Raw genomic sequence first — 25,992 nt, 5'->3', positions numbered from 1 at the left:
TCATCTAGGTAAGGAGATTCATTAGTTTTCCCCCAGCTTGGGTTATAATCCTCTTATCAATAATTACTCAATTTAGTCCAAGCATCACCCACCCCTCCTTTCCTTCTACTGGACAAATATTAACACCACTTTTTATCTGATAATCCTTAAAAATTTTCCTTTTGACTTTTTTTTTGATTATTTATATGCCTCAGTTCATTCTGGACTTGACCCTGTCAACATTACTAAAGATTTTAAGGCAGGAAAGCAAACAGGATTCAGCTACCCTTCTAACTCAGATGACTGACAGTACCACTTGGGATGCTACTGTGAAGATTCTGAGGAGTTTTTAGATTTACACAAGAAAGCAGAGCATGATTCACCTGCAATGCTAGCCATGGGTAAAAGGCAAAACACAGGCCACATTTCTGACACCCCTGATCCAGGCCAGTCTTTATTTTTCTATCTTCACCTTTTGTTTTGCACCTTTTTCATGAAAGTTTCCAATACAGTTCACTAAAAATTTTTTTTAAAGTTTTATTTATTCATTTTAGAGAGAGAAGGGAGGGAGGGCAGGGAGAGTGAGAGAGAGTGTGTGTGTGGGGGGAGAAACAGGAAGCATCAACTCCCATATGTGCCTTGACCAGGCAAGCTCCAGGTTTTAAACCAGTGATCTCAGCGTTCCAGGTCAACGCTTTATTCCTGTGCCACCACAGGTCAGGCTCATTTAAAATTTAAGTTGTGATCAAAGATTACTTTACAAAAATGTATCTCTTTAATAAATCTTCTTCAGCATTCCTACTCCCCTGCACTAGGCTTGTTTAACTATACCAGAGTAAATTTAGTTCTGGGAACACTAATGCTCTTGCTGGCTTTCTTAAAATCCAGAGTACCTGGCTAAAACCCAAACACCCTCTCTTGGCTCTGACAGTGGCAAAAGCACTTTATTTCCAATTTGTTTTTACCTGGTTCAGGATTAATGTCAGATAGGTAGTCTAGTCAAACTATTCCTCTAACAAAACTAATCAAAGTTCCAAGGAAACTAAAAGGGAAGACTTGCCATTATCTTAAATTCAGATCCTCCTTATCTTGACTTTAATCTGCAAAATTTACTCTCCTCCCAGCCACTCTACAAAGCAGCCACAATTGTGAGACAATGTATGTAAAAAGCATAATAGAAAGCTTTATCTAAATGACAGATCTGACCATGTCACTCCCTTTTAAAAGCCTTCTGATAATGTCCAAACTACTTCAGATCCCACCCAGTGGGATATTCTCTTTTCCTATTCCCCACAACTTATGTTCCCCACATACTTAAAGGCCAACAAGGGAGAGGCAGATAAACGCTTATCAGTGAAAACAGGCCATTTGAGTACTGTAACACTTGGAAGTATTTTCACTTTTACCAAGAGATGTGCTAACTCCCATTTTTCTCAAAATTCAAGGCATCCTCAGTCTAACTTGTATTTTTACAAATAGAAAAGACATGTGCACGGGGCAAAGGTATATATTTCTAATAAATGTGATCAGTGACGTCCTGACACATGCAAATGCCATTAAGCTTCAGTCTTCAGTGAACATAACAAACTGGAAAGGAAATGCTAGTCATCAATTCCAGGTGGGTGCTGCGAAGCAGAAGTGTATACAGTGTTACCTTGAGATACGAGCAGACCAACAACAACAACAAAAATTTTTTTAAGATACGAGCTGTGCCTCGATCCGTATTTTGGTTTGAGATCCAAGCGAAATTCAGATACAGGAAGTTGTGATTCAGGAAGCTGCCGCTAGTTGGCGCATTGGCAAAGAGGTCCAGTATTAGCACAACACCAGTATCTCGTTCTTTCTCACTTGTTACCCGCAGAATCAAGTCGAATCTCACGCGCTGTACTCGTTCTTGTATCAGTTTTGCATTTTTTTCTTTTTCTTTTTTCTTTCCTTTTTTTTTTTTTTTTACAGAGACAGAGAGAGAGTCAAAGAGAGGGACAAAGACAGGAACGAAGAGAAGCATCAATCCTTAGTTTTTCGTTGCGCACTGCAACACCTTAGTTGTTCACTGATTGCTTTCTCATATGTGCCTTGACCATGGGCCTGCAGCAGACTGAGTAACCCCTTGCTCAAAGCAGTGACATTGGGTTGAAGCTGGTGAGCTTTTGCTCAAACCAGATGAGCCCGCGCTCAAGCTGGTGACCTCAGGGTCTCAAATCTGGGTCCTTCGCATCCCAGTCCAACGCTCTATCCACTGCGCCACCGCCTAGTTGGGCAGTTTTGCATTTTATTTACTTGTTTGTTTATTTATTACAGAAACAGGGAGTCAGAGAGAGGGATAGACAGGGACAGACAGACAGGAACGAAGAGAGATGAGAAGCATCAATCATTAGTTTTTCGTTGCGCGTTGCAACACCTTAGTTGTTCGTTGATTGCTTTCTCATATGTGCCTTGACTGCGGGCCTTCAGCAGACCAAGTAATCCCTTCCTGGGGCCAGTGACCTTGGGTTCAAGCTGGTGGGCTTTTGCTCAAACCAAATGAGCCTGCGCTCAAGCTGGGGACCTTGGGGTCTTGAACCTGGGTCTTCCGCATCCCAGTCTGACGCTCTACTCACTGCGCCACCACCTGGTCAGGCAGTTTTCCATTTTTTACTAACTTTTTTTGTGTGCTATCATGGGGCTGAAGAAAGTGAGTGTAAAGGACAGTGGTGAGAAGAAGAGAATGATGTCGACAGAAGTAAAGGAAGATATAATAGAAAAACAGGAGTGTGGTGTACGAGTGATTGAACTGGCAAGGCTGTATGAGTGCAATACATCTACAATTTGTACCATCCTTAAACAAAAGGATGCCACCAAAAGTGCAAAACCAGCGAAAGGAACTACAATTCTGCCCCAGTTAAGGACAAATATCCATGAAGAAATGGAGAAGCTTCTGCTGGTGTGGGTGAAAGAGAAAGAGCTGGCAGGAGATCCAGTGGCGGAGACTGTAATGTGCGAAAAGGCATGTATTATTTACAGCGACTTGAAGAAGAAAGAACCATCAACCTCAAAAGAGGCAACAGAAGATACATTTAAGGCAAGTCACGGCTGGTTTGAACATTTCAAGAAGAGATCTGGCATCCATTCGGTGGTGAGGCATGGTGAAGCTGCAAGTGCTGACATTAAGGCAGCTGAGGAGTACATCGCATGTTTGCTGTGCTTATCACAAAGGAAGGCTACATCCCCCAACAAGTGTTCAACTGTGACCAAACAGGATTGTTTTGGAAAAAAATACTCCAGAGGACTTTCACTACTGCAGAGAAGAAGCTGCAAGGCCATAAACCCATGAAGGACCGTCTGACCCTTGCATTGTGTGCAGTGCTAGTGGTGACTGTAAAGTAAAGCCACTGCTAGAGTATCATTCCGAAAATCCTCGAGCCGTTAAGACTCACAAGATTCTTAAAGAAAAACTGCAGGTTATATGGTGCGCCAATGCTAGGGCATGGGTTACGCGGCAGTTTTTTATTGAATGGGTAAATCTCGTCTTTGGTCCTCCAGTGAAGAAATATCTTCAAGAAAATAAACTCCCGATGAAAGTATTACTAATCCTTGATAATGTTCCAGCCTACCCACCTGGTCTTGAAGATGACATTCTCGATAAGTTCAAATTTGTGAAAGTCCTCTACCTCCCACCTAACACGACTTCAATCTTGCAACCTATGGGTCAGCAAGTCGTTTCCAACTTTAAAAAGCTTTACACAAAGCACTTGTTCCGCCGCTGGCTGTTTTGAGGTGACTGAGAATACAATTCTAACCCTTCCAGAGTTTTGGAAAGATCACTACAACATCGTGATATGTTTACACATTATTGAATTGGCATGGCAAGAAGTTACAAGAAGAACCTTGAACTCGGCATGGAAAAAGTTATGGCCTGATGTTGTTGCAGACAGGGACTTCAAAGGATTCGAACCAGAGACCAAGACCAATGTAGAAGCGCTGGAGGAGATTGTGTCCCTTGGAAAGTCCATGGGTCTGGAGGTAGATGAGGGTGACATAAACGAGCTCATCAAGGAACACGAGGAGGAACTCTCAACTGAGGAGTTGAAGGAGCTATAGATGATGCAACATATGGAGCTTCTGCAAGAGATGTAGTGAGGAGGAGGTAGAGTCGGAGTGAAATTAAAGACATGCTGGCAATGTGGGAGAAGCTTTCAAGTTTCATTGAAAAGAAACACCCAGAAAAAGTTTCAACTGGTCGTGCTTCAGCACTTTTTAATGACACGTGTTTGTCACATTTCCGTAACATTTTAAAAGGAGGGCAAAAGCAAACCTCTTTGGATAGATTTTTATTCAAAAGTCCTGCAAGTGAAAGTGCAGCCAAAAAGGCAAAAACAGGTGATGATTAAATGAAAAATACGTAATGTTAAGCTTAAAGTTATGAAAGTGCATTTTTTACAACTAAGTTTTTGTGGTTTCATTTTAAGTAAAGAAAGTGCACTTTTAGTTTTGTTTAAAGTAAAGAAAGTGCAGTTTTAGTCTATATTTAGTGTTAAGAAAGTGCAGTTTTAGTTTATGTGTCTACAGTGCCTGCATCCCTTCCTCCCTCCCTCCTCCTCCGCCATTCACCTGTTAGCCGCACTCGTCTGTCTCCAAGGTAAGAATACAATACTAAATAACACTTTTATTTTATTTCATATATTTTGTTATGCATTGGTAAAGTATACATGTCTGTTTTTTCTTTAATTTATTCTTTTTTTTTTTTTTTAGAGAGGAGAGAGAGAGAGAGAGAGAGAGAGAGAGAGAGAGAGAGAAGGGGGGAGGAGCTGGAAGCATCAACTCCCATATGTGCCTTGACCAGGCAAACCCAGGGTTTCGAACCGGCGACCTCAGCATTTCCAGGTCAATGCTTTATCCACTGCGCCACCACAGGTCAGGCACATGTCTGTTTCTTAATTAAAAACATGTCTTTTTTCATACTTTAGAATGGTTTGGGGATGTTCCACAGGGCTGGAACGGATTAAATCTATTTCAATTATTTTAAATGGGAGAAATTTGTTTGATATACAAGTTGACTGACTTACGAGCTTGGTAACAATGAATTAAACTCATCTCTCAAGGTACCACTGTACATATTCCCATGTTTCAAAGAGAAGCTAAAAATCTTGACTACATTGGGCAATTTTCAAAGTTTGGGACAAATTTTTTGGCTAATGATAGGCAGGGTAAGTAAAACACAACTGCACACTGGGCTCTGTCAATAGTCCTTAGTTTTCAAACAGTGCCTACAGAGACATTAGACAATGCAACTCTTTCTTAAATAAGTCATGTACATTCACATCATTTTACCTCTGTTCATGCTGCTTCTTTTGCGCTGAATGTTTTCCCTAACTTTTTCAACCAAAATCCATCTCAATTATCACCTCCTCCTCTGTAAAATATGCCTAATTAATCCCTCTCTCTGCATATCTTGCATATACCTCTAACACTAACCACACACTATTCATTCAGCTAGCTCCCAAGTTAGATGGTGATTTCCATGAGGTAGAAACCTTATTCATAATAGGCAGCATATATCACATACTTATGTGAACATTTTCTTCCCTTCATTTCCCCAACCTACCAGGCAGATCCATGTGGTTCCCAAGGGCCAAGACACACCCAGCAAAACTCTGCTTTACAGTTCTGGTTACGACAGACCATGTGATTACAACCGCCATCCTTCTCAATTGTGACATGGCATTTGGGACATTCCTATGAAGAGAAACTATAAAGTTGGTGTCAATACTACACTAGGTCGTACTACTACCACCGAGGAGAAGCCAGTTCTAGATCTGGTTTATTTTTAAACACCACATTATTGTGATTAATCCATGTAAAAGCACTTAGAACAGTGTTGAATATGTAATAAGTACTAAAAAAGAAGCTGTTATTATCACTGGCTTTTAAGATATACAACAATTTAAGCATTTGTTTTAGTGGGATTAGGGAGACAAAAAATATTTTAAGGACTTTTAGCCATATGCATACTAACAATAGTTTTATAGAGGTAATATTTTGTTAATGTAAATATAATACTCTTTAGTGTCATCTAAAAATAATTACAGAGTAGTTCTTGTATTTCACTGTTCTCAGTGTTTTATATGCATTAATTTATACTCCTTATAATAATGCTATTCCTATTTTTCAGATGAATAAACTAAGGGAGAGAAAACATAAAAAACTAGTGCAAGGTCACACAAGTAGCAAATGGTAGAGTCAGGATTTAAACCCAAGCAATTTGGCCTCAAGAGTCAGGCAAGTGGGATTGGTACACTCTTTTTGTAGCTACTGAGTTTCCCAACTTTTTTCTGCCAAATACCACTGTTTTAAATTCTTCTCATTGTGGTCCATTTACAACTGTGCTACAGAGATTATGATTTTTTCCCCTAGTCCGTCAGTTTCTTGGTTGCTAGTGAGCCAAAGTTATTACCCTACAAGGTCTACTGTTTTTTCTCTTTTGAAAAAAATCACTCATCATTTTAAATAAAATGATAAATAAGATATAAAGCTTTCATTTTTGGCCCTGGCTTGTGGCTCAGTGAATAAAGCAATGGCCCAGTATATGGATGTCCTACATTTAATTCCCGGTCAGGGCATACAAAAGAAGCAAGTATCTGCTTCTTCCTCCCTCCCCCTCTTCCTCTCCCACAGCCAGTGGCTTGACTGGTTTAAGCATTGGCCCCAGGCACTGAGGATAGCTTGGTTGGTCTGAGCGTCAGCCTGAGATGGGGTTACCAGGTGGATCCTGGTTGGGGTGCATGAGGGAGCCTGTCTACCTCCCCCTTCCTCTCGCTTAAAAAAAAAAAAAAGCTTTCATTTTTGCTATATTTGTATTTGATAGTCTGTAACTACCATAGAGAAGTAGTGCCATTATATTATTTGCACTTCAGCTTTGTAAAACAGACTTCATTGCCCTTAACTATACAATAACTATGGATAGGTCGATATGGCAATTTTTAATTATACATTTTAAATCAAATTTTTAGAATCATACACATAAAAAATTTTACATTTTCTCAAAGAAGCAAGTTCCAGGCCTAAAATACCTGTTTCTCTCTAACATTTCTTGTTTATAATGAACCAAACAGTATCAAGCTCTCAGTATGTATGATATCATCAACAAGCTGCAAATCTGCTTAAGGAACGGATGACAATAACAAAATTTCTAAAACCTCTCAAGAGAAAAACTCTTCAGTTTCATCTCAAAACTAATAAGTAGATTAAACTTTGTTATTACAAATTGCCATTCCTCCTAAATAATCTACCTTCTAAATAAAGTTGAACATATTCAAGCCTCAGTTCTAAATTTCTTGGGGGTTTAGAGTATTTGTGGTTTCTCTAGATATAAAAAGGTGAGAGGCCCTGGCCGGTTGGCTCAGCGGTAGAGCGTCGGCCTAGCGTGCGGAGGACCCAGGTTCGATTCCCGGCCAGGGCACACAGGAGAAGCGCCCATTTGCTTCTCCACCCCTCCGCCGCACTTTCCTCTCTGTCTCTCTCTTCCCCTCCCGCAGCCAAGGCTCCATTGGAGCAAAGATGGCCTGGGCGCTGGGGATGGCTCTGTGGCCTCTGCCTCAGGCGCTAGAGTGGCTCTGGTCACAATATGGCGATGCCCAGGATGGGCAGAGCATCGCCCCCTGGTGGGTGTGCCGGGTGAATCCCGGTTGGGCGCATGCGGGAGTCTGTCTGACTGTCTCTCCCCGTTTCCAGCTTCAGAAAAAAAAAAAAAAAAAAAGGTGAGAGATGAACTGAACCACTTAGTGAAAATATAGCTGCCCTATTCTAAATACTAGTTTTACAGAGCATATTTAAAAACTCTGAGGCTTTAATGAATATATCTGGTGGAGAAATCTTTGATTTTCAAAATAAAAGGGGCTAAGCTAGGTAAATTTTAAAATAATAAAAGTAACCACACTTCTCAACATTCCAGTAAGGTTTACATGAGTGACATGACTTATGATTATGATGGTTTTAGGGAGCACATATTTTAGAGAGCCTATACCATATTTCAAAGATACATTCCTCAAAGATGTGAGCATTATACTATGTGACAAGACTCACTGTTTCAATGCTAATGCTTTCTGAGAGACAGAAATAAATATTTGCTTTTTAATCTTTTTGGCTAGAGCAGGGGACTAATGGTATAAAATTGAGCAGGGTACTGATGGTATAAAATCGAGTGCTAGCTTTCATCATTTAAGCACTCATTATTCTTACTGTCTTAGACTGAGTGATGGACAGTGCAAAGCTGTAATTAACAAACAACTCGGTATTATTTAAAGCATCATATTCATGTGTGAAAGACAATACTGAACATGAACAGTCCATTAATAATCCTATCATTCATCACCCAAGTAATTTCCTATTTGAATGGGATATAAAACGGAATTAAATAAAAACTGAGTATTTATGTGATTTTCTATTAAGAGACTGGCTGGTACACAGTTGGGATTCAAATGCTTGCTTATTACATAGTGACAGAAAACAAGGGTGCTCACAATCACTTGCATTTCTAAGACACTGTCTAGTGTTAAAAAAGCAGTTCATAGTCATAAAGAGACTGAAGTTTGAAAATAGTATCCTGAGCAATGCACTTAAAAGATGGGAGGGATACCCATACTGACCCCAAACTTCTATTTCTCATGAGTCAAGTCTCTTAATAAATCATATTATAGAAGCTTAATATATTAAACATGTTGCATAATCAAGTTACTCAATTTTTCTGATTGAGTGCTGTTCTAAAGAATGTTCCTTTAAAACAAGCTAGATGGAGTAAACTCTATGATACATTTTTGTAGTTAAAGGCAGCCAAGAACACCACAAAAAGGCATTTTGGCAAATGTGAGGGTAAAAAACATTATCAGCCTTTTCCGATTTTCCAATAAAAGAAAATAACTAGAATATTGTGCATATTGTAGTACAGTACTCAATAAAATAAATATTAACATGAAGGAAAATTATTAATAGGCAATCATTCTGGATAAAACAAAAAAACCTTAATTGAGAAAAAATAAAACAAGATCCTTAACCAGGTAGACTTACTGATTTTGCTAATGCTGATGTACCTGCCCTTATCAGCTCATTATCACAAGTTTACAGAAGGAAAATAACCAACCTTTGTGTTGGCTGCAATCCAATTAGAGGTTTCACTGTCATCATCACACTTTTTAATCCATTTCTTCAACCACTGTTTGAAAAAAAAAAAAACAGCTGTGAGGGTACAAAAAAAAGACTTAAGAATGAGGATAGCAAATTACTTCAACATTTAAATCCAGTCAAGCTTAAATACAGAAGCCAAAGGACAAAGTATCACTGGGCTTACTTCCTTTTAAATCAAGAAAATCCTATATTTCTCATACCCAGCATGTACAAAAATCAGCCAAAGGAGGACTTTATCTAGCTGGAGAGAGTGGGAAACCTAGAACTTGGTTAGAATTCCAGCTCTAATGTGTGCCATCGCCCTAGCCCATTACAGAGCCCACTAAGGAAGGTGCCTTCACCATGATAATCCTGACTTATTCCTAAGGAATGTTCTCTGAATACTTGCAATGATCATCTGAAATAAAAAGGCAAAATAAAATATTTTATTTATTAATGGATAAATAACAAAATTGTGGGCTGTAGTTTTTAGTCACCAAGTCTTACAAGTGTTCTACATTATTTGAAAATGAAAATGCCAGACAAACTTACCTTACATTTGACAGGATCATGCCAATTTTCTCCACAGTTAAAGCTGTTAAGTGACACAAGAGTTAAAGGAATTAAGTCCCACTTATGCAAATATGTAAACAAACACACCACTTCATGCTGGTTTCTCACCAGTTTCTAGTGACTGGCAAATACAAAGACTGAAACGGTATCTATTTTATTCTACTTTAAATTGTTTAGAATTTAGTATTAGCCTCAGCATATATCAGGTGCGTGTGAGTGTGTGTGTGTGAAGAATGACTGTAAGCATGAAGATATGCTTAGATGACAATTTCATAACAAATGACTAAAACCAGCTATCAAACTGATAAAACAAAAAAAAATCATTTAGTTTGGATCTATATTTTTGATAGTTTTTAAGATGGTTCCTTGCTGCATTCATTTTCTTAACTAAAGCCACACTGAAATCACTTTTACTAATTTCAACTTAAATTTCTAACATGCTTCATTATCATATACTAAATCTTTTACTTAACTTCTGAAACTAAGTTAAAAGGCTAACTTTAACTTTGTAGGGTAATACATAATTTAGTATGAATGTACAGTAAGCAGTACGTGGGAAGCAAATAAGCCACAGCCTCACATGACCCAAATAGACCTCAGTCCAGCAGAGATAAACTGTACCAAAAAAGGTGTAAAACAAAAGAGTGTGACTATAATATTCTCTAAGAATATAATAATTGTTAATGCCTTTCAGTTTTCTGGCAAATGTGAAAAAAGTATAAAATAAACATAAATTTTATGAAAGTGTAACCATGGAATGTCTGATAAATTAGCTAATTAAGTAATTTAGGAATGCCAAAAATCCTCTGCAAATGAGAGGAACAAAGTGCTATTAGTTTAAATGAAGTCAGGATTATAATTACTTCCAGAAAAGATGAGATGGGATGAAGAAGGGAACAAAGGGGTTTCAAACATACCTGTCATGTTTTATTTTTTAATAAAAGCAAAATACTGACTTTGATTAAGCTGGGTTATAGCTATATAAGTATTCATTACTGTAATTCTCCATTCTTTAGTCTGTATTTAAGATTGCTAATACTTAGAGACAGGAAGGGAGAGAAATGAGGAACATCAACTTGTTGCAGTACTTTAAGCTGTTCATTGATTGCTTCTCATATGTGCCTTGACCAGGTGTGGGGGTGGAGGCTCCAGCCGAGCCAATGATGCCTTCCTCAAGACAGCAACCATAGGGTCATGTCTATGATCCTGCGCTCAAGCTGATGAGCCTGCACTCAAGCTGGCGACCTCGGGGGTTTTAAACCTGGGATCTCAGCATCCCAGGTCAACATTCTATCCACTGCGCCACCACCAGTCAGGCTAAAATATCTCTGAAAGTAGGCATGGAATCTGAATCCACCCCATCTACCTGGTGAGCTCTAAAAAATAATGCATTATTTAATAATTATCAAAGCGATATGTATTTTATATATATATATATTTAATGTCTGTAAGTTTACCTGCTCTTTCGTGTAAGTCTAATTCAATAGGTGCCTGGACAAAAATATTAATAATATGCAATAACAATAAAGTGTCTATTTGCTAGCTGTACAGCCCCTTAGCTTGACTGGATTCTTGTTCCTAACAAATGTATGAAGTAATGGAAGATCATCCCAGCTCTCTAGTATGTCGTTATTACTAGAAATTCTTTTTTTTTTAAATTTTTTATTTATTCATTTTAGAGAGGAAAGGGAAAGACAGAGAGAGAGAGAGGAGAGAGACAGAGAGAGAGAGAAGGGGGGAGGAGCTGGAAGCATCAACTCCCATATGTGCCTTGACCAGGCAAGCCCAGGGTTTCGAACCGGCAACCTCAGCATTTCCAGGTCGACGCTTTATCCACTGCGCCACCACAGGTCAGGCACTAGAAATTCTCTGGTAAGCTGAATCTAGAATTCAAAGGCAAGGGGTAAGCAACAGAACTAACTCCAAGAGCCCATGTTACCAAAAAAGCTGGGGCCAGAGGAGCCATAGGAAAACTCTTAGTTAAAACGCACATCTACCCAAACATGTTTTATCTTTCCAATTTGCCTGTGCTTTTTCTTCCTAGGAGTAAGATTAACTTTTTCAGAGCAAAGGAAATTTTTTCCAACCTGGGCTGATTTACCCCTCCTTAGGCAACCTGGTGGTCCCCCACTCCCGGGAGGTCACCATATTGATGCTGAACTTAGTGCGGACACCCAATCGGCATAGCGCACTACAGCCCAGAACTCCTGGGCTCAAGCGATCCTCCCGCCTCGGCCTCCTGAGTAGCTGGGACTACAGGCGCGCGCCACCATGCCTGGCAGGAAATTTTTTAAAAGTCCTAATCATGTATTTTATTCCTAACAGCCATAAAGAAACCAGTCAATCTGGAATGAGAAGAATTAAGTTCGTGTTCCAGATCTATAGGTTTGCTCCCATTTAAGTGCCATGAAGCATGCAAGAAAATGTGATTATAACTGCTCTTTTGCCAGAAGAAAATAAATCTAAAATTTAGAGCAACACAGAAAGATAAAAGTTATTTAGAATATGACATTTAAATCTGATTCATATCTAAAAGAAATATACATCATTTTAATTTTTTTTTTTTTTTTCATTTTAGAGAGGAGACAGAGAGGGAGAGAGAGAAGGTGGGGAGGAGCTGGAAGCATCAAATCCCATATGTGCCTTGACCAGGCAAGCCCAAGGTTTCGAACCGGTGACCTCTGCATTTCCAGGTCGACGCTTTATCCACTGTGCCACCACAGGTCACGCAATACACATCATTTTAAATCATTATTACCCACCTCCCTTCCTGATCTGAGGTAAAAAATATTTTTCTATTTTACTATTAAGAATGTACAGAAGCCTGACCAGGTGGTTGTGCAGTGGACAGAGTGTCAGATTGGTACAGAGAGGACCAGGTTCAAAACCCAGAGGTCACTGGCTTGAGCGCGGGTTCATCTGCTTTGAGCAAGGCTCACCAGCTTGAGCAAGGGGTCACTCGGTCTGCTGTAGCACCCCAGTCAAGGCACAAATGAGAAAGCAATCAATGAACAACTAAGCTGCCACACAGAAGAATTGATGCTTCTCATTTCTCTCCGTCCCTCTCACAAAAAACAAACTAACAAAAAACAATGTACAGAAAAGCTCTGTGCACTACTCCAACTTAAGAAATCACTTGCTTACCAAAACTGGCGCCCACACTTGCAACGAACAGGTTTAGCATCAGGATATTGGACTTTAACAACATGGTGGCAATCGGGGGCAGGACACCACTTTAACAGTCGATTGCACTGAAACATACGTTAGAAAACTTAAAAATGACAATTAATTCATGGTGCAACATTTCCTAGCACAATAAGCAATTATTTACACTGCTTCCCTGGCATAAGGGGCAAAGAGGGTGTTGACATATAAAACCTGCCCCAATACTTAGTCTTCCACAGCAATGCTTTTAGAATCACTGGGTTTTGTTTTTTTTTAACATTATAAATCCCTCCCAGAGCTGGTTTTGTAAAATACATGAAGTAGCTCGTTTTACCTTCAAAATACCAATGAGAAACTTTAAAATAATTTACCCACTATGAAACCATTAACATGTATCAATTTGTTTATGGTTCCATTTCAGGGCAATTTTCAACAATGCAGGAAAACAATCTATCCTCCAACTCAGGAATGGTATCTAGATGAAAGAATAATTTGGGACAAGCTAAGGGATATACATGTAATTTATCTCTTTGACCATAAAAAGCTCTTCTAAGAACAAAAGGAAGTTCGAAGTTCCTAAATTATGGCACAGTTGCATTTTAGTTCTTCAAAAGGAAACAGAACTTTTGAAACACTTTTGTTATGGAACTAAGGGAAAACATTCTGCACCAGTTAAAAAAAAAAAATTACTATTCCTAAAACATGCTGTTTTCTAGAAGATCTGACCATCAGTTTATCACTAATAGAAATAAAAATTACTTGAAAGTAATTTAACTCTGGAAGAGTTAAAATACCAAGTTACACTGATGCTCCCACAGAAGGGCTAACAAACTTCTTTCACAAAGAGCCAGAAAGTAAAGATTTGTGGCTTTGGGAATCATCATGGCCTCTCTAACAATGATTCAACTCTGCCACTGTAGCACAGAAGCAGTACTGAACCTATAAGCTTATTCAAATCTATCTTTATGTAGAAAAACAGGCATGTTATACTTTGCAGACCTTTGTTCTAATAAAAGGAAAACATTTGGTAAAAACATAACTAAAGCATTCTTTATTTAACAAAGCTTACTGCCAATGGAAGCTCAAACAAGCAGAGATAAAGCAGAGTTAGAGTATCAAACATGATAAAACATGACATTATTAACAATTGGCTACAATTCTTGGCTAGGGATCAAGATGTATAAAGGGAGGATACAAAAAAATAATTTTATTATCAAAGCTCAAGATCTAAGAAGAGATATCTACTTATTGGTTTGTCACATTACTTTGAGAATAAAGATGTTTTGGTATGCTTCATAAATGCTTCCACACCCACATTATGGTAAAGGTATCTCTTACTATTCACCAGAGTATTTTTACATAATACCTTACTATCTCTTTTAAGAAACAAAGTTCCTTTTATTAGTAAAGAAAATGAGAAATCGCTTACCTCTACAAAGCTATTTGTTATTAAATGCTGATACTTTAATTTAACTTTTGAATCTGTGATCAAGCGCCTGTAAACAAGAATAAAAATAGTTTACTAGAAAGTTTCAGACAAGACTATTTTCCACATTTATAAAATAAAATTTCAATGCTATGGCTACTAAAACTGCCCTAACTTGAAAATACAAAAATACACATAGAAAATCAACAAATGTAAGTGTAATAATCAAAACAATAACTTCAAAGTTTCTACAGTTTTATTTTGGTAGACATTTTCTCCATATTTATTTCACTTTAAATATTCTATTTTTACACAGTGCGTATCATAAGATAATGACTTACCAACTCCTGCCAAATTTAGAGTCCTTTTAGTCTTCTGACTCTGATATTCTGCCTTAAAACCTAACTTCTCAGCTACTTTCCCTCAGACCCTTCTCCTCCAAATTAGTGTGTAAAATAAGAGATTATAGGAATGTTAAGAAATGGACCCAACCTGACCAGGCGGTGGTACAGTGGATAGAGCATTGTATTGGGACACAGGTAACCCATGTTCAAAACCCCAGAGTCGCCAGCTTGAGTGCAGGCTCACCCAACTTGAGCATGGGATCAAAGACCCATGGTCGCTGAGTTGAGCCCAAAGGTCACTGGCTTGAAGCCCAAGGTCACTGGCTTGAGCAAGGGGTCAGTTGCTCTGCTGCAGCCCTTCCCCCCACACCCCAGTCAAGGCACATACGAGAAAGCAGTTAATAAACAACTAAGGTGCCACAACGAAGACCTGATGATTCTCATCTCTCTCCCTTCCTGTCTGTCTGTCCCTCTCTCTGACTCTCTCTGTTTCTGTCCAAAAAAAAGAGAAATGGATCCAGGTTTTGCTATGTATGGATTTGAGGGCCTTCTTATTCTGAGAGCTCTTGGTAATTTGCCAGAAATACTTACTGATTGCAACATGACTTCCCTTGTCTACTCTATAATTCACAATCATTTCTAATTTTATTTATTTATTTTATTTATTTATTCATTTTAGAAAGGAGAGAGAGAGGGAGAGAAGAGAGAGACAGAGAGAGAGAAGGGGGAGGAGCAGGAAGCATCAACTCCCATATGTGCCTTGACCAGGCAAGCCCAGGGTTTTGAACCGGCGACCTCAGCATTTCCAGGTCGACGCTTTATCCACTGCGCCACCACAGGTCAGGCCACAATCATTTCTAGAAAATACAGGAATCCACAAAAGGGAAGAATCCTGAAGCTTAAGCTTTATTAGTTTTAATGGTGAAAACTCTGTGTTATAAGAAAATAGGGCTAAAGAAGAAAGATTAAGCCCTAAAAAGCCAGTAAGAACTGTATCAAACATGCATAGAATCCAACTCATTAAAATCTTTATTTTTTTTATTTTTCTGAAGCTGCAAATGGGGAGGCAGTCAGACAGACTCCCGCATGCGCCTGACCGGGATCCACCCAGCATGCTCACCAGGGGGCGATGCTCTGCCCATCTGGGGCGTTGCTCTGTTGTGAACAGAGCCACTCTAGTGCCTGAGGCAGAGGCCCCACTCTAGTGCCTGAGGCAGAGGCCATGGAGCCATCCCCAGCGCCCGGGCCATCCTCGCTCCAATGGAGCCTCGGCTGCGGGAGGGGAAGAGAGAGACAGAGAGGAAGGAGAGGCGTAGGGGTGGAGAAGCAGATGAGCGCCTCTCCTGTGTGCTCTGGCCGGGAATTGAACCCGGGACTTCTGCATGCCAGGCCGACGCTCTACCACTGAGCCAACCAGCCAGGGCCCATTAAAATCTTTTAACTGAACAAGAGATTCTGTACATCTGGCCTCATCCAATTTTTGAGCTTCTTATCCCACTGCTCTCACCCTGTCCTGTGCCACTTTGATTGTACTCCGAACACACCTGTATTCCTTCAAACTAGTAAGCACCACTCTTCTTCAAAGGGGGGGGGAGGGGTAGGTTCTTTGACCTCTCCATTTTTAAGTTTACTAATCTGTAAAATGGATAGCAGAAACGAGTTTTGAGACTGAAACGGTACCTGGCAAACAGTAAGCACTCAATAAATATTAGATGCCATTATTTTATTTCATAAAATATATTATTCTCAAGGAGGCCTTTTCTGACAGTTTCTTACCCCAGTCTACATTTACACCCCTTCAATTCTCATGGTACCTTATACACCATTCCTTGTATAGAATTTGCGGTAATTTTCACTAGGCCATTATCTGTACAACAATTCTTCTCCCATCCCAACTAAACAATAAGCTCCATGAAAGGAACCCTTGTGTATAGAATACTGCCTAACCTGTAGAAAATGTTCAATATTTTTTAAAAGAGTAAACTTCCATGTTTCACAGATGTTGAAATAGAGGTTTAAAAATGTATTTGGTAATTTGTTAAAAAGTTCAACACAGAATTACCATATGATACAACAAATCCACTCCTAGTAACATATACTGCTCACAAAAATTAAGGGATCAGGGAACATGCAGATACTCTAATACTTTGCAGCCTTTTGTATAGTGCATTTTCACCAATGAGATAAAAGTTGGTTTTGCATCTCATTTGTATAATAAAACAATTTTTTTGACTTGGCATTTCATTTTCTGATGTTCTTGTTTCATAAAAAAAAAAAAAATCAAATGCTTCTTTTTATTATTGCTTCATATTCATTTTGAAATACCCTCTAGTTTTTGTGAGCAGTATATATCCAAAAGAATTATAAACAGGTGTTCAATAACAGCTTACACACAAATGTTCATATAACAACTCAACTGTTTCCAGAAACAAAAGGTCACATATTGTAGGACTCATTTAAATGAAATGTCCAGAATAAGCAAATCCATGCACACAGAAAACAAAGAAGTGGTGGTAGTCAGGGCCTAGGGCAGTGGTTCTCAAAGTGTGGGCCAGGCACACTGGTGCACCCTAGATTTCCAGGTGCGTCCTATGGTATTCCAGAGAAATATGTGTCTATTGGGGACCAAAAAACCAATAGGGTTTTTGGAGTTAGATTTTGGGGGGACAGAGGTGTGGGGAATTGGCTGTAAACTGACAGTCTGCCCAACGCCCCACCTCAGTTGCCTGATTAGGTTGCAAAAGGCTGTTAAGCTGTGGTGCTGGATTGTTTACACTACCTCCCATGTTCCCCAGAAAGACTGGAGGCAAGTTTCTTCTATCCTTTGTGTGGTGTAAAGTTAAGATGATACGTATGGTGGGGTTTTTCTGCACTTAACACTCAACACAATTAAGAGTAAAAAGAGAGGAATTCTTCAATGTATTGATGAGGAAATGAGTTTGTCTTTCAAATATAAGCCCAAACACTGAAGAAATCGCTATAACACATCAGGCTCATGTTTTCTCATACACACAAGAATGAAAAAACACATTTGTGCCAGGACCTGCCAAATTTACTAACTCTTACTAAGAAAGTATCTATATATATATATAAAAAGATAATTTCTTTGTCATTTTTTAACCCCTCTTCTTTACAAATTCTAAAAAGCACAACTCAAAAAATGTAACACAGGCCTGACCTGTGGTGGCGCAGTGGATAAAGCGTCGACCTGGAAATGCTGAGGTCGCCGGTTCGAAACCCTGGGCTTGCCTGGTCAAGGCACATATGGGAGTTGATGCTTCCAGCTCCTCCCCCCTTCTCTCTGTCTCTCTCTCCTCTCTCTCCCTCTCTGTCTCTCTCCTCTCTAAAAATGAATAAATAAAAAAAAATTAAAAAAAAAAAAAGTAACACCCTGGCTGGTTGGCTCGGCGGTAGAGCATCGGCCTGGTGTGCAGGGGACCCGGGTTTGATTCCCAGCCAGGGCACATAGGAGACGCGCCCATTTGCTTCTCCACCCCCCCCCCTTTCCTCTCTGTCTCTCTCTTCCCCTCCCACAGCCAAGGTTCCATTGGAGCAAAGATGGCCCGGGCGCTGGGGATGGCTCCTTGGCCTCTGCCCCAGGCACTAGAGTGGCTCTGGTTGCGGAAGAGCGATGCCCCGGAGGGGCAGAGCTTCGCCCTTGGTGGGCGTGCCGGGTGGATCCCGGTCGGGCGCATGCGGGAGTCTGTCTGACTGTCTCTCCCCGTTTCTAGCTTCAGAAAAATACAAAAAAAAGAAGAAAAAAAAGTAACATAAAAATGTATTTTAATGTCAGAATAAATTTAATTTTGTTGTATTTATTTTGCTTAATTACCATAAAAGCACGCTTGGACTTCATATTTTCTTTAATCGCTGACTTAATTATTCTAACATATTTTGCAGGAATTTGTATAGTGTACCTACAATTATCTGTAGGATTTTAAATGCACCCCGACTTCAAAAAGTTTGAGAACCACTGGCCTAGGGGGAGAAGGAAATAAGGAATGACTATTTAATAGAAATGGGATTTCTTTTGAGGGTGGTTGAATTGTAAACTTGAAAACAGTTAAAAATGATTACTAGTATGTGAAATTTACATCAATTAAAAAAAAAGTTAAGGAAAGAACCAGACCCAAAGTCAAATGCCTTGATTCCCAAACACATCTTATTTCTATTACAGCTAAGCAGCTGTTTAAGCCTTGCTTGGCCCACAAGGACTGGTGAGAACAGGTCAGTCATAGTTATGAGGCAAAAGTTATTAGGTCTCAGTAATTAGGCCATAGTTTATCTGGTAATAGGGAAGAAAAAAAAAAGTGACCTCCAATCATTTAGAATAAGTATTCAAATGAAGGCAAATCACCCTGGCCATATTAATAAGCTAATTCTCTTAACAAAGACCTGTTTATGTTGAAAATAGTTATAATGCCAACTCTCATAGGGAAGGCAGCTCTTTTTATAAAGGTAGACAAAATGACCTCTACTGAATGCCCATTATACATTCTGAGCACAATGTCAAATGCATGCAACCAACCTTGTGTTTTGGGATAATTCTCCATCTGTACAAATGAGACAGCTGCAGAGCTGTGATTTGAAACCAGGTGATTTTAAATAAAAGATATATTTTTTTTTCATTTATTTCAAAAATAGGGAAAGAGGGAACAAGAGAAGGGGTGTGTGTGAGAGGGTACGGTAAAAGCATCAATGCATTGTTCCACTTAGTTGTTCCATTTAGTTGTGCACTCACTGATTGCTTCTCTTGTGCCCTGACTGGGGATTGAACACACGATCTCAGTGTGCTGGGACGATGCTCTATTCACTGAACCACCTGGCTAGAGCCAAAATAAATTTTTTTAATTTTATTGATTTATTGATGTGAATTAGTTAATAAAAATATATAGGTTTCATATGTAAAATTCTATAACACACTATCTATATATTGTACTGTGTTTACTATCCTAGCTCAAGTTTCCTTCAAGGATTTTTTTTTCAGGTACATCAGTTACTAAACCATACTTTCTGCTCATATAGCACCTTGAATATATCAACAATATGCTTCAGCTCTGGCCAAGGGTTCAAGAGTGTTGTCCCAGTACACCAAGGTTGCAGGTTCACTCCCCAGTCAAGGCATGTACAAGAGTCAACATATAAATGCATAACTAAGTGGAATAACAAATCGATTGCTCTCTCCCCACCTTCCTCTCCAAAATCAATAAATAAAAAAAGTCTTTTAAACCAGTATTATGCTTCAATTTAGGAATGATAAAATATTTTTCTTTAAAAAATATTTCCCCTGACATACTAGCAAAATAAAATAGTATAAAAAAGGAAATAAAAATCACCTGTAATTCTTATCATTCAACAAGAATACTCAAAAATTTTTATGAGTATGGACATTTTTCTCTTTTTTGGTAAATGTATGAAATTTAATTTAAAATAAAAAACTTACTACATATAATTTCATATCTTAGTTTTTTCACTAACTTTATTATAGGCATTTTCTAATGCATTTTAAGTCACAAATTTTTTAATGGCAGCATTACATTTCATCCTCCTGATTTCTACTATTGGGCATTTGAATTTTAGGGTTATGACAATATGATTAACCTCTTCATAATAAATCTTTACTCAAATTTCTGATCATTAAAAATAAATATAGCCTGACCAGGTGGTGGCGCATGGGATGGAGCGTCACTGGGACGTGAAGGATCCAGGTTCCAGACCCTGAGGTCGCCAGCCAGAGCCCAAGGTCGCTGGCTTGAGCAAGGGGTCACTCGGTCTGCTGTAGCGCTCAGGTCAAGGCACATATGAGAAAGCAATCAATGAACAACTAAGGTGCAGCAACGAAGAATTGATGCTTCTCATCTCTCTCCCTTCCTGTTTGTCTTTCCTTATCTATCCCTCTCTGAGTCTCTGTCTCTCTCACAAAACAAACAAACAAATAAATAAATAAAGCGCCTGACCAGGTGCAGTGGATAGAGCGCTGGACTGTGTATGTGATGCAGAGGACCCAAGTTTGAAACCCTGAGGTCGCCAGCTTGAGCGTGGGATCATAGACATGAACCCATGGTCACTGGCTTGAGCCCAAAGGTCGCTGGCTTGAAGGCCAAGGCCGCTGGCTTGAGCAAGGGGCCATTCGCTCTGCTGTAGCCCCTAGGTCAAGGCATGTATGAGTCAGCAATCAATGAACAACTAAGGAGCCACAACAAAGAATTGATGCTTCTCATCTCTCTCACTTCTTGGCTGTCTGTCCCTATCTGTTTCTCTCTCTGACTTTCTGTCTCTCAAAAAATTTAATAAAAGAAAAAAGAAAGACACATATCAATAGTATATAACTGCATAAAGTAAAAAGTAAAAATCCTTCTTCCTAATCCCCACCCCCGACCTGGTACCATTTTTACAAATATTCTGAAAGTTTTTTCTACATGTACCAGGCTACACGGCCTAAGAGCTCAAAAAACCCCAAAGAAGATAAACACAGAGAACCATATCTAGGTATATATATCATAGTCGAACTGCCTTAAGGCAATGCTTGAAAGCAATAAATAGAGGACTACAATATGCTACTAGCTGACTTAACAGAAACAATGGAAGTAAGAAGGAGGTAGAATGACATATTCAAAGTGATGAAACTATTAGATGAAAGGCCAAAGAACACACAAATTTATAGAAACTGCCTAAATAATGCATTGTAAAAAGTTTGAGCAGAGTTTATACTCCCTATTATACTATATATCCTTACTCACATTTCCAAATCTTTAATCCTTACGATATGAAATGTAAAGAAATTTTTAAATAGCTGGACTATCTAATTTTTATTTACATTTACTTAACTAGGCATGAAAGCTATTGTTTAAAACAATTTAAATTTCTTTCCCTGTGAACTGCTTTTTCATGTTCTCTTTGTAGGACTTTCTTACTGATTTATAAGAGCCCCTATGGTTTTAGCCACATTTTAGATATTGGAAATATTTTTTCCATTTCCCATCTAGTTTACCCCCAAATAAAATTTCATGTAACAGCCTGACCAGGTGGTGGCTCAGTAGATAGAGCGCTGGACTGGGACGCAGAGGACCCAGGTTCGAGGTCCAAGGTCGCCAGCTTGAGCAAGGGGTCACTCGGTCTGCTGTGCCCCACCCCATCAAGGAAAAGCAATCAATGAACTAAGGTGCCGCAACAAAGAATTGATGTTTCTTATCTCTCTCCCTTTCTATCTGTCTCTCTCTATCTCTCTGTCATAAAAAAAAAAATTGTTTTTCCATGAAACAATACATCTCACAGCCCAAACATCACTGACTCAGGACTTTACTCCAAGGTTAGGAACTAACTATACTTGTTTCTTCACGTTTCTTTTTCCCTTCAAAAGAGAAGCTTTCCCAATGAGAGTAGTTAACCAACAGCTTCCAAGCTGTAGTGCCCTTGGGATCTGTAGCAGTGTTCTAGCTGAGGCCATGTTCCCCCTGGGTAACACCTGGAGAATGACTGAACACGGAAGGGTACCAGGCCTGACCATTTCTGTTTACTGAGGCATTCCTCTATGATCAATTTAGAAAATGAAGCTACCCACAGGGCTGCCAGCATACTCACAGCTGCATAGTAATCTGAGTCTCTTCCTCCTGAACCCCTCTTCCGTCTTTCTCTGCTATAATTGGTGTCAGACCTGCATCAGGGCCTGCCTCCTTCTTCACTTTACCCTGCACTGATGCTACCTCAGATTTAATCTCTTTCCCTTTTAACTCTACCATGGCATCAGCTTCCCAGAGAAGTTCAACTGATACACTGACATAGCCTATTCTACAACTCCAAGGTGTACTGAAATAATGCTATGATGTACAGTATTGCTAAGTTTACCAATAGTGACTGGGCATCACAAGTTGCAAATGAGCTTTTGCACTACAAAGAAATGTAGATTAGAAAAATCTCTTCAGACTTTAAAATGTCACCTCCTTTGAGGTGCTGAACAAAAATTAATTTGGTTAAATCAACTAATCAATACTTAAGAAGAATCTATAAAAAATACTTATATAGCCCTGGCCGGTTGGCTCAGTGGTAGAGCGTCGGCCTGGCGTGCAGAGGCCCCGGGTTCGATTCCCAGCCAGGGCACACAGGAGAAGCACCCATCTGCTTCTCCACCCCTCCCCCTCTCCTTCCTCTCTGTCTCTCTCTTCCCCTCCTGCAGCGAGGCTCCATTGGAGCAAAGATGGCCCGGGCGCTGGGGATGGCTCCTTGGCCTCTGCCCCAGGCGACAGAGCTACCACAGAGCAACGCCCCGGAGGGGCAGAGCGTCGCCCCCTGGTGGGCGTGCCGGGTGGATCCTGGTCGGGCGCATGCGGAAGTCTGTCTGACTGTCTCTCCCCGTTTCAAGCTTCAGAAAAATACAAAAAAAAAAAAAAATAATAATAATAATAATAATTAAATTAAAAAATACTTACATAACTGTGTTGTCATCCACTAAGATATCACAACCATGAGCAGGACACGAAATAGTCTGAAAAAGATTGAAATTTAAACTGCCTTCATTCAACAAATATTTACTAAATGCTTACCATCACCAAGCACTTTGTGAGGTTCTGAGGATACCTCAACATTTACAATACCTTAATTGTTCCTTTCTACTAAAGGAAATGTATGTGCAAATGTGCTTATCACAAGGTAACTAGAAATGCTGACCTAAATTGGTTTTTCGATATAAAACTTGAAAAGCAAATGCAAAAGATCTGAGAAGATTGCTTAACAAATTTAGCCTGTTATACACAATAATGCCCACTAAGAAAATATTACCTGAGTTGGATCTTTAACTGGAATGTCACATTGTAAAACAGAAAAAAACCTTCAATTATCTTTTAGTTGTTTTCATCTAAAAAAAAGTTCTCAAGTAATTTATAATACAGAATGCTTCACTGGTTCATATTTGTATGAGTCTAAACATAAGAAATGCAACAAAATTAAAATTTAAAAAATGGCATCTTTACCTGTCCCATGCCTTCCTCCATTATCTTAGTAGTTAAATATTCGCTCCAGCACTGCATACAAAACTTATGTCCACATTCAAGGCCAGTGAAATACTGCAACAAAAATAATACATGGACTTTTAAAAGATAGTATCAGAAAAATCACAATATTACACAGTGACTTAATAAGGCTCCATTAGGTCACATTTCTCATAGTGGCTAAAATGTCCAATTTGACAAGACCAGATAGGCTCCTAAAATGAACTTCTAGGTGGTTGACCTAGAGACATGAAAACACACTGAACACAAAACAATTAATGAGAAATGTACCTACAGTACATATTTATAATCTTTAGGAAAGACAGAGAAGTATTAAATATAAGAATATGTCATATACCAATAAACATATGAAAAGATGCTCTCAATATCATTAGCCACCAGGGAAGTGTAAACCAAAATCACAATGAGACATCAATTCATAGCTACTAGCACAGCTAGCTAGCTATAAGTGCTGACAAGCATGTGGAGAAATCAGAACCGTCATACACTGTAGTGGGAATGTAAAATGCTAAGGAGCTGGAAAACACTCAAGCAGTTTCTCAAACTGAACATATATAGTTACCATATGATCCCGCAATTATACTCCCTAAGTATATATATACCCCCCAAAATGAAAACATGTCCACATAAAAACTTGTATATAAATGTTAATAGCAGCATTATCCATAATAGTCCTAAAAAGTAAACAACCCAAATGTCCATCAACTGACAAATGGGTAAACAAAATGTGGAATATCCATGCAATAAAATATTATTTGATTATAAAAACAAAGTTATTAATGCATGCTATATAACATAAATAAAACCTTGAAATCTTTACGATAATTAAAAGAAACCAGTAACAAAAGACCACATATTGTTTGATACTATTTATATGAAATGCCCAGAATGGGCAAATTCATAGAGAAAAAAGTAGATTAGTGGTAGCCTAAGGTTGAGGGGTTGGGGGAAAGTGGGAAGAAACTGCAAAAGGTCACAGGGTTCTTTCTGGGGTGGTGAAAATGTTCTACAGTTAATTGTGGCAATGGCTGCACAACTGTGACTATACTTTAAATATGTGAACTGTATAACATGAATTATCTTAATAAAGCTGTTACAAGTCTTCATCATCCTTGATCTCTCCTTCCCTACCCAGAATTAATTAGTATTTCTAGTATCTTACATAGCCTTCCAGAATATGTTCTAAAGGCACACACAGTAAGAGTACTACACACTCTATTCTGCATCCTAGGTTTAAAAAGTTATTATTTAATAGATTTAATGGACATTTAGACTACTTTTGCCTACTATGCTACATCTTTGTGACCGTATGACTATAGCTTAGGACAAATCTGTACAGATAACATAACAGGTATGTTTACAATTTGATAAATTATCAAACTTTGTTAAAAGAGGTTGTGGCGACTGATAATGTTCAAGACAACTTGGTTTCTCACACCCAAGTAAACATAGTATACTATTAACTCCTTAAACTTTGCTAATGGAATAGGTGAAAATAAACCAACTTCTTTAGTTTTGTTTTTAATTTAACTATGAGTGAAGTTTAAATATTTGAAAAGAAATTTAAGATTATTTTTTTTTTCTGTACACTTTATTTTGTCCACTTTTTCTGTGGGGTTTTTCTTTTCTTTTCTTTTTTTAAATTTATTTTTCTGAAGCTGGAAATGGGGAGAGACAGACAGACTCTCGCATGCACCCGACCGGGATCCACCTGGCACGCCCACCAGGGGGCGATGCTCTGCCCCTCCGGGGGCGTCGCTCTGTTGCGACCACAGCCACTCTAGCGCCTGGGGCAGAGGCCAAGGAGCCATCCCTAGTGCCTGGGCCATTTTTGCTCCAATGGAGCCTTGCTGCTGGAGGGGAAGAGAGAGACAGAGAGGAAGGAGAGGGGGAGGGGTGGAGAAGCAGATAGGCGCTTCTCCTGTGTGCCCTGGCCGGGAATCGAACCCGGGACTTCTGCACACCAGGCCGATGCTCTACCACTGAGCCAACCGGCCAGGGCCTCCGTGGGGTTTTTCTTAACGAGTTAGTGGGGATTTTTACTTATTTTGTGAAGTGGTCATTTATAAGCATGAAAAACTTTTTCTTCCAATTTCTTTTTTTCTTTTTTTAATTTTTCTGAAGCTGGAAACGGGGAGAGACAGTCAGATAGACTCCCGCATGCGCCCGACCGGGATCCTCCCGGCACGCCCGCCAGGGGCCACGCTCTGCCCACCAGGGGGCGATGCTCTGCCCCTCCGGGGCGTCGCTCTGCCACGACCAGAGCCACTCTAGCGCCTGGGGCAGAGGCCAAGGAGCCATCCCCAGCGCCCGGGCCATCTTTGCTCCAATGGAGCCTTGGCTTCGGGAGGGGAAGAGAGAG

General features: G+C 39.4%; 1 protein-coding gene across 2 annotated transcripts in view; it reads right to left on the bottom strand.

Moving 5' to 3' along the window:
• The window catches only part of ARIH1 (ariadne RBR E3 ubiquitin protein ligase 1), a 125,388-nt gene that overhangs the window by 14,989 nt on the left and 84,407 nt on the right, over positions 1–25,992 (bottom strand). For both annotated transcript variants that reach the window (XM_066278063.1, XM_066278062.1), the window contains 7 exons: positions 23,592–23,684; positions 23,052–23,107; positions 14,285–14,351; positions 12,835–12,941; positions 9,670–9,712; positions 9,095–9,166; positions 5,564–5,694 (listed from right to left, as the gene is read on the bottom strand). In XM_066278063.1, the coding sequence (XP_066134160.1) occupies positions 5,564–5,694; positions 9,095–9,166; positions 9,670–9,712; positions 12,835–12,941; positions 14,285–14,351; positions 23,052–23,107; positions 23,592–23,684 (569 nt within the window). The remainder of the gene's footprint in view (positions 1–5,563; positions 5,695–9,094; positions 9,167–9,669; positions 9,713–12,834; positions 12,942–14,284; positions 14,352–23,051; positions 23,108–23,591; positions 23,685–25,992) is intronic.

This window comes from Saccopteryx bilineata, chromosome 4 (genome assembly GCF_036850765.1).
Source record: "Saccopteryx bilineata isolate mSacBil1 chromosome 4, mSacBil1_pri_phased_curated, whole genome shotgun sequence".
Taxonomy (NCBI): Eukaryota; Metazoa; Chordata; class Mammalia; order Chiroptera; family Emballonuridae; genus Saccopteryx; species Saccopteryx bilineata.
The sequence above is the reverse complement of the archived record's forward strand: the minus strand, read 5'-3'. Positions and strand labels throughout refer to the sequence as shown.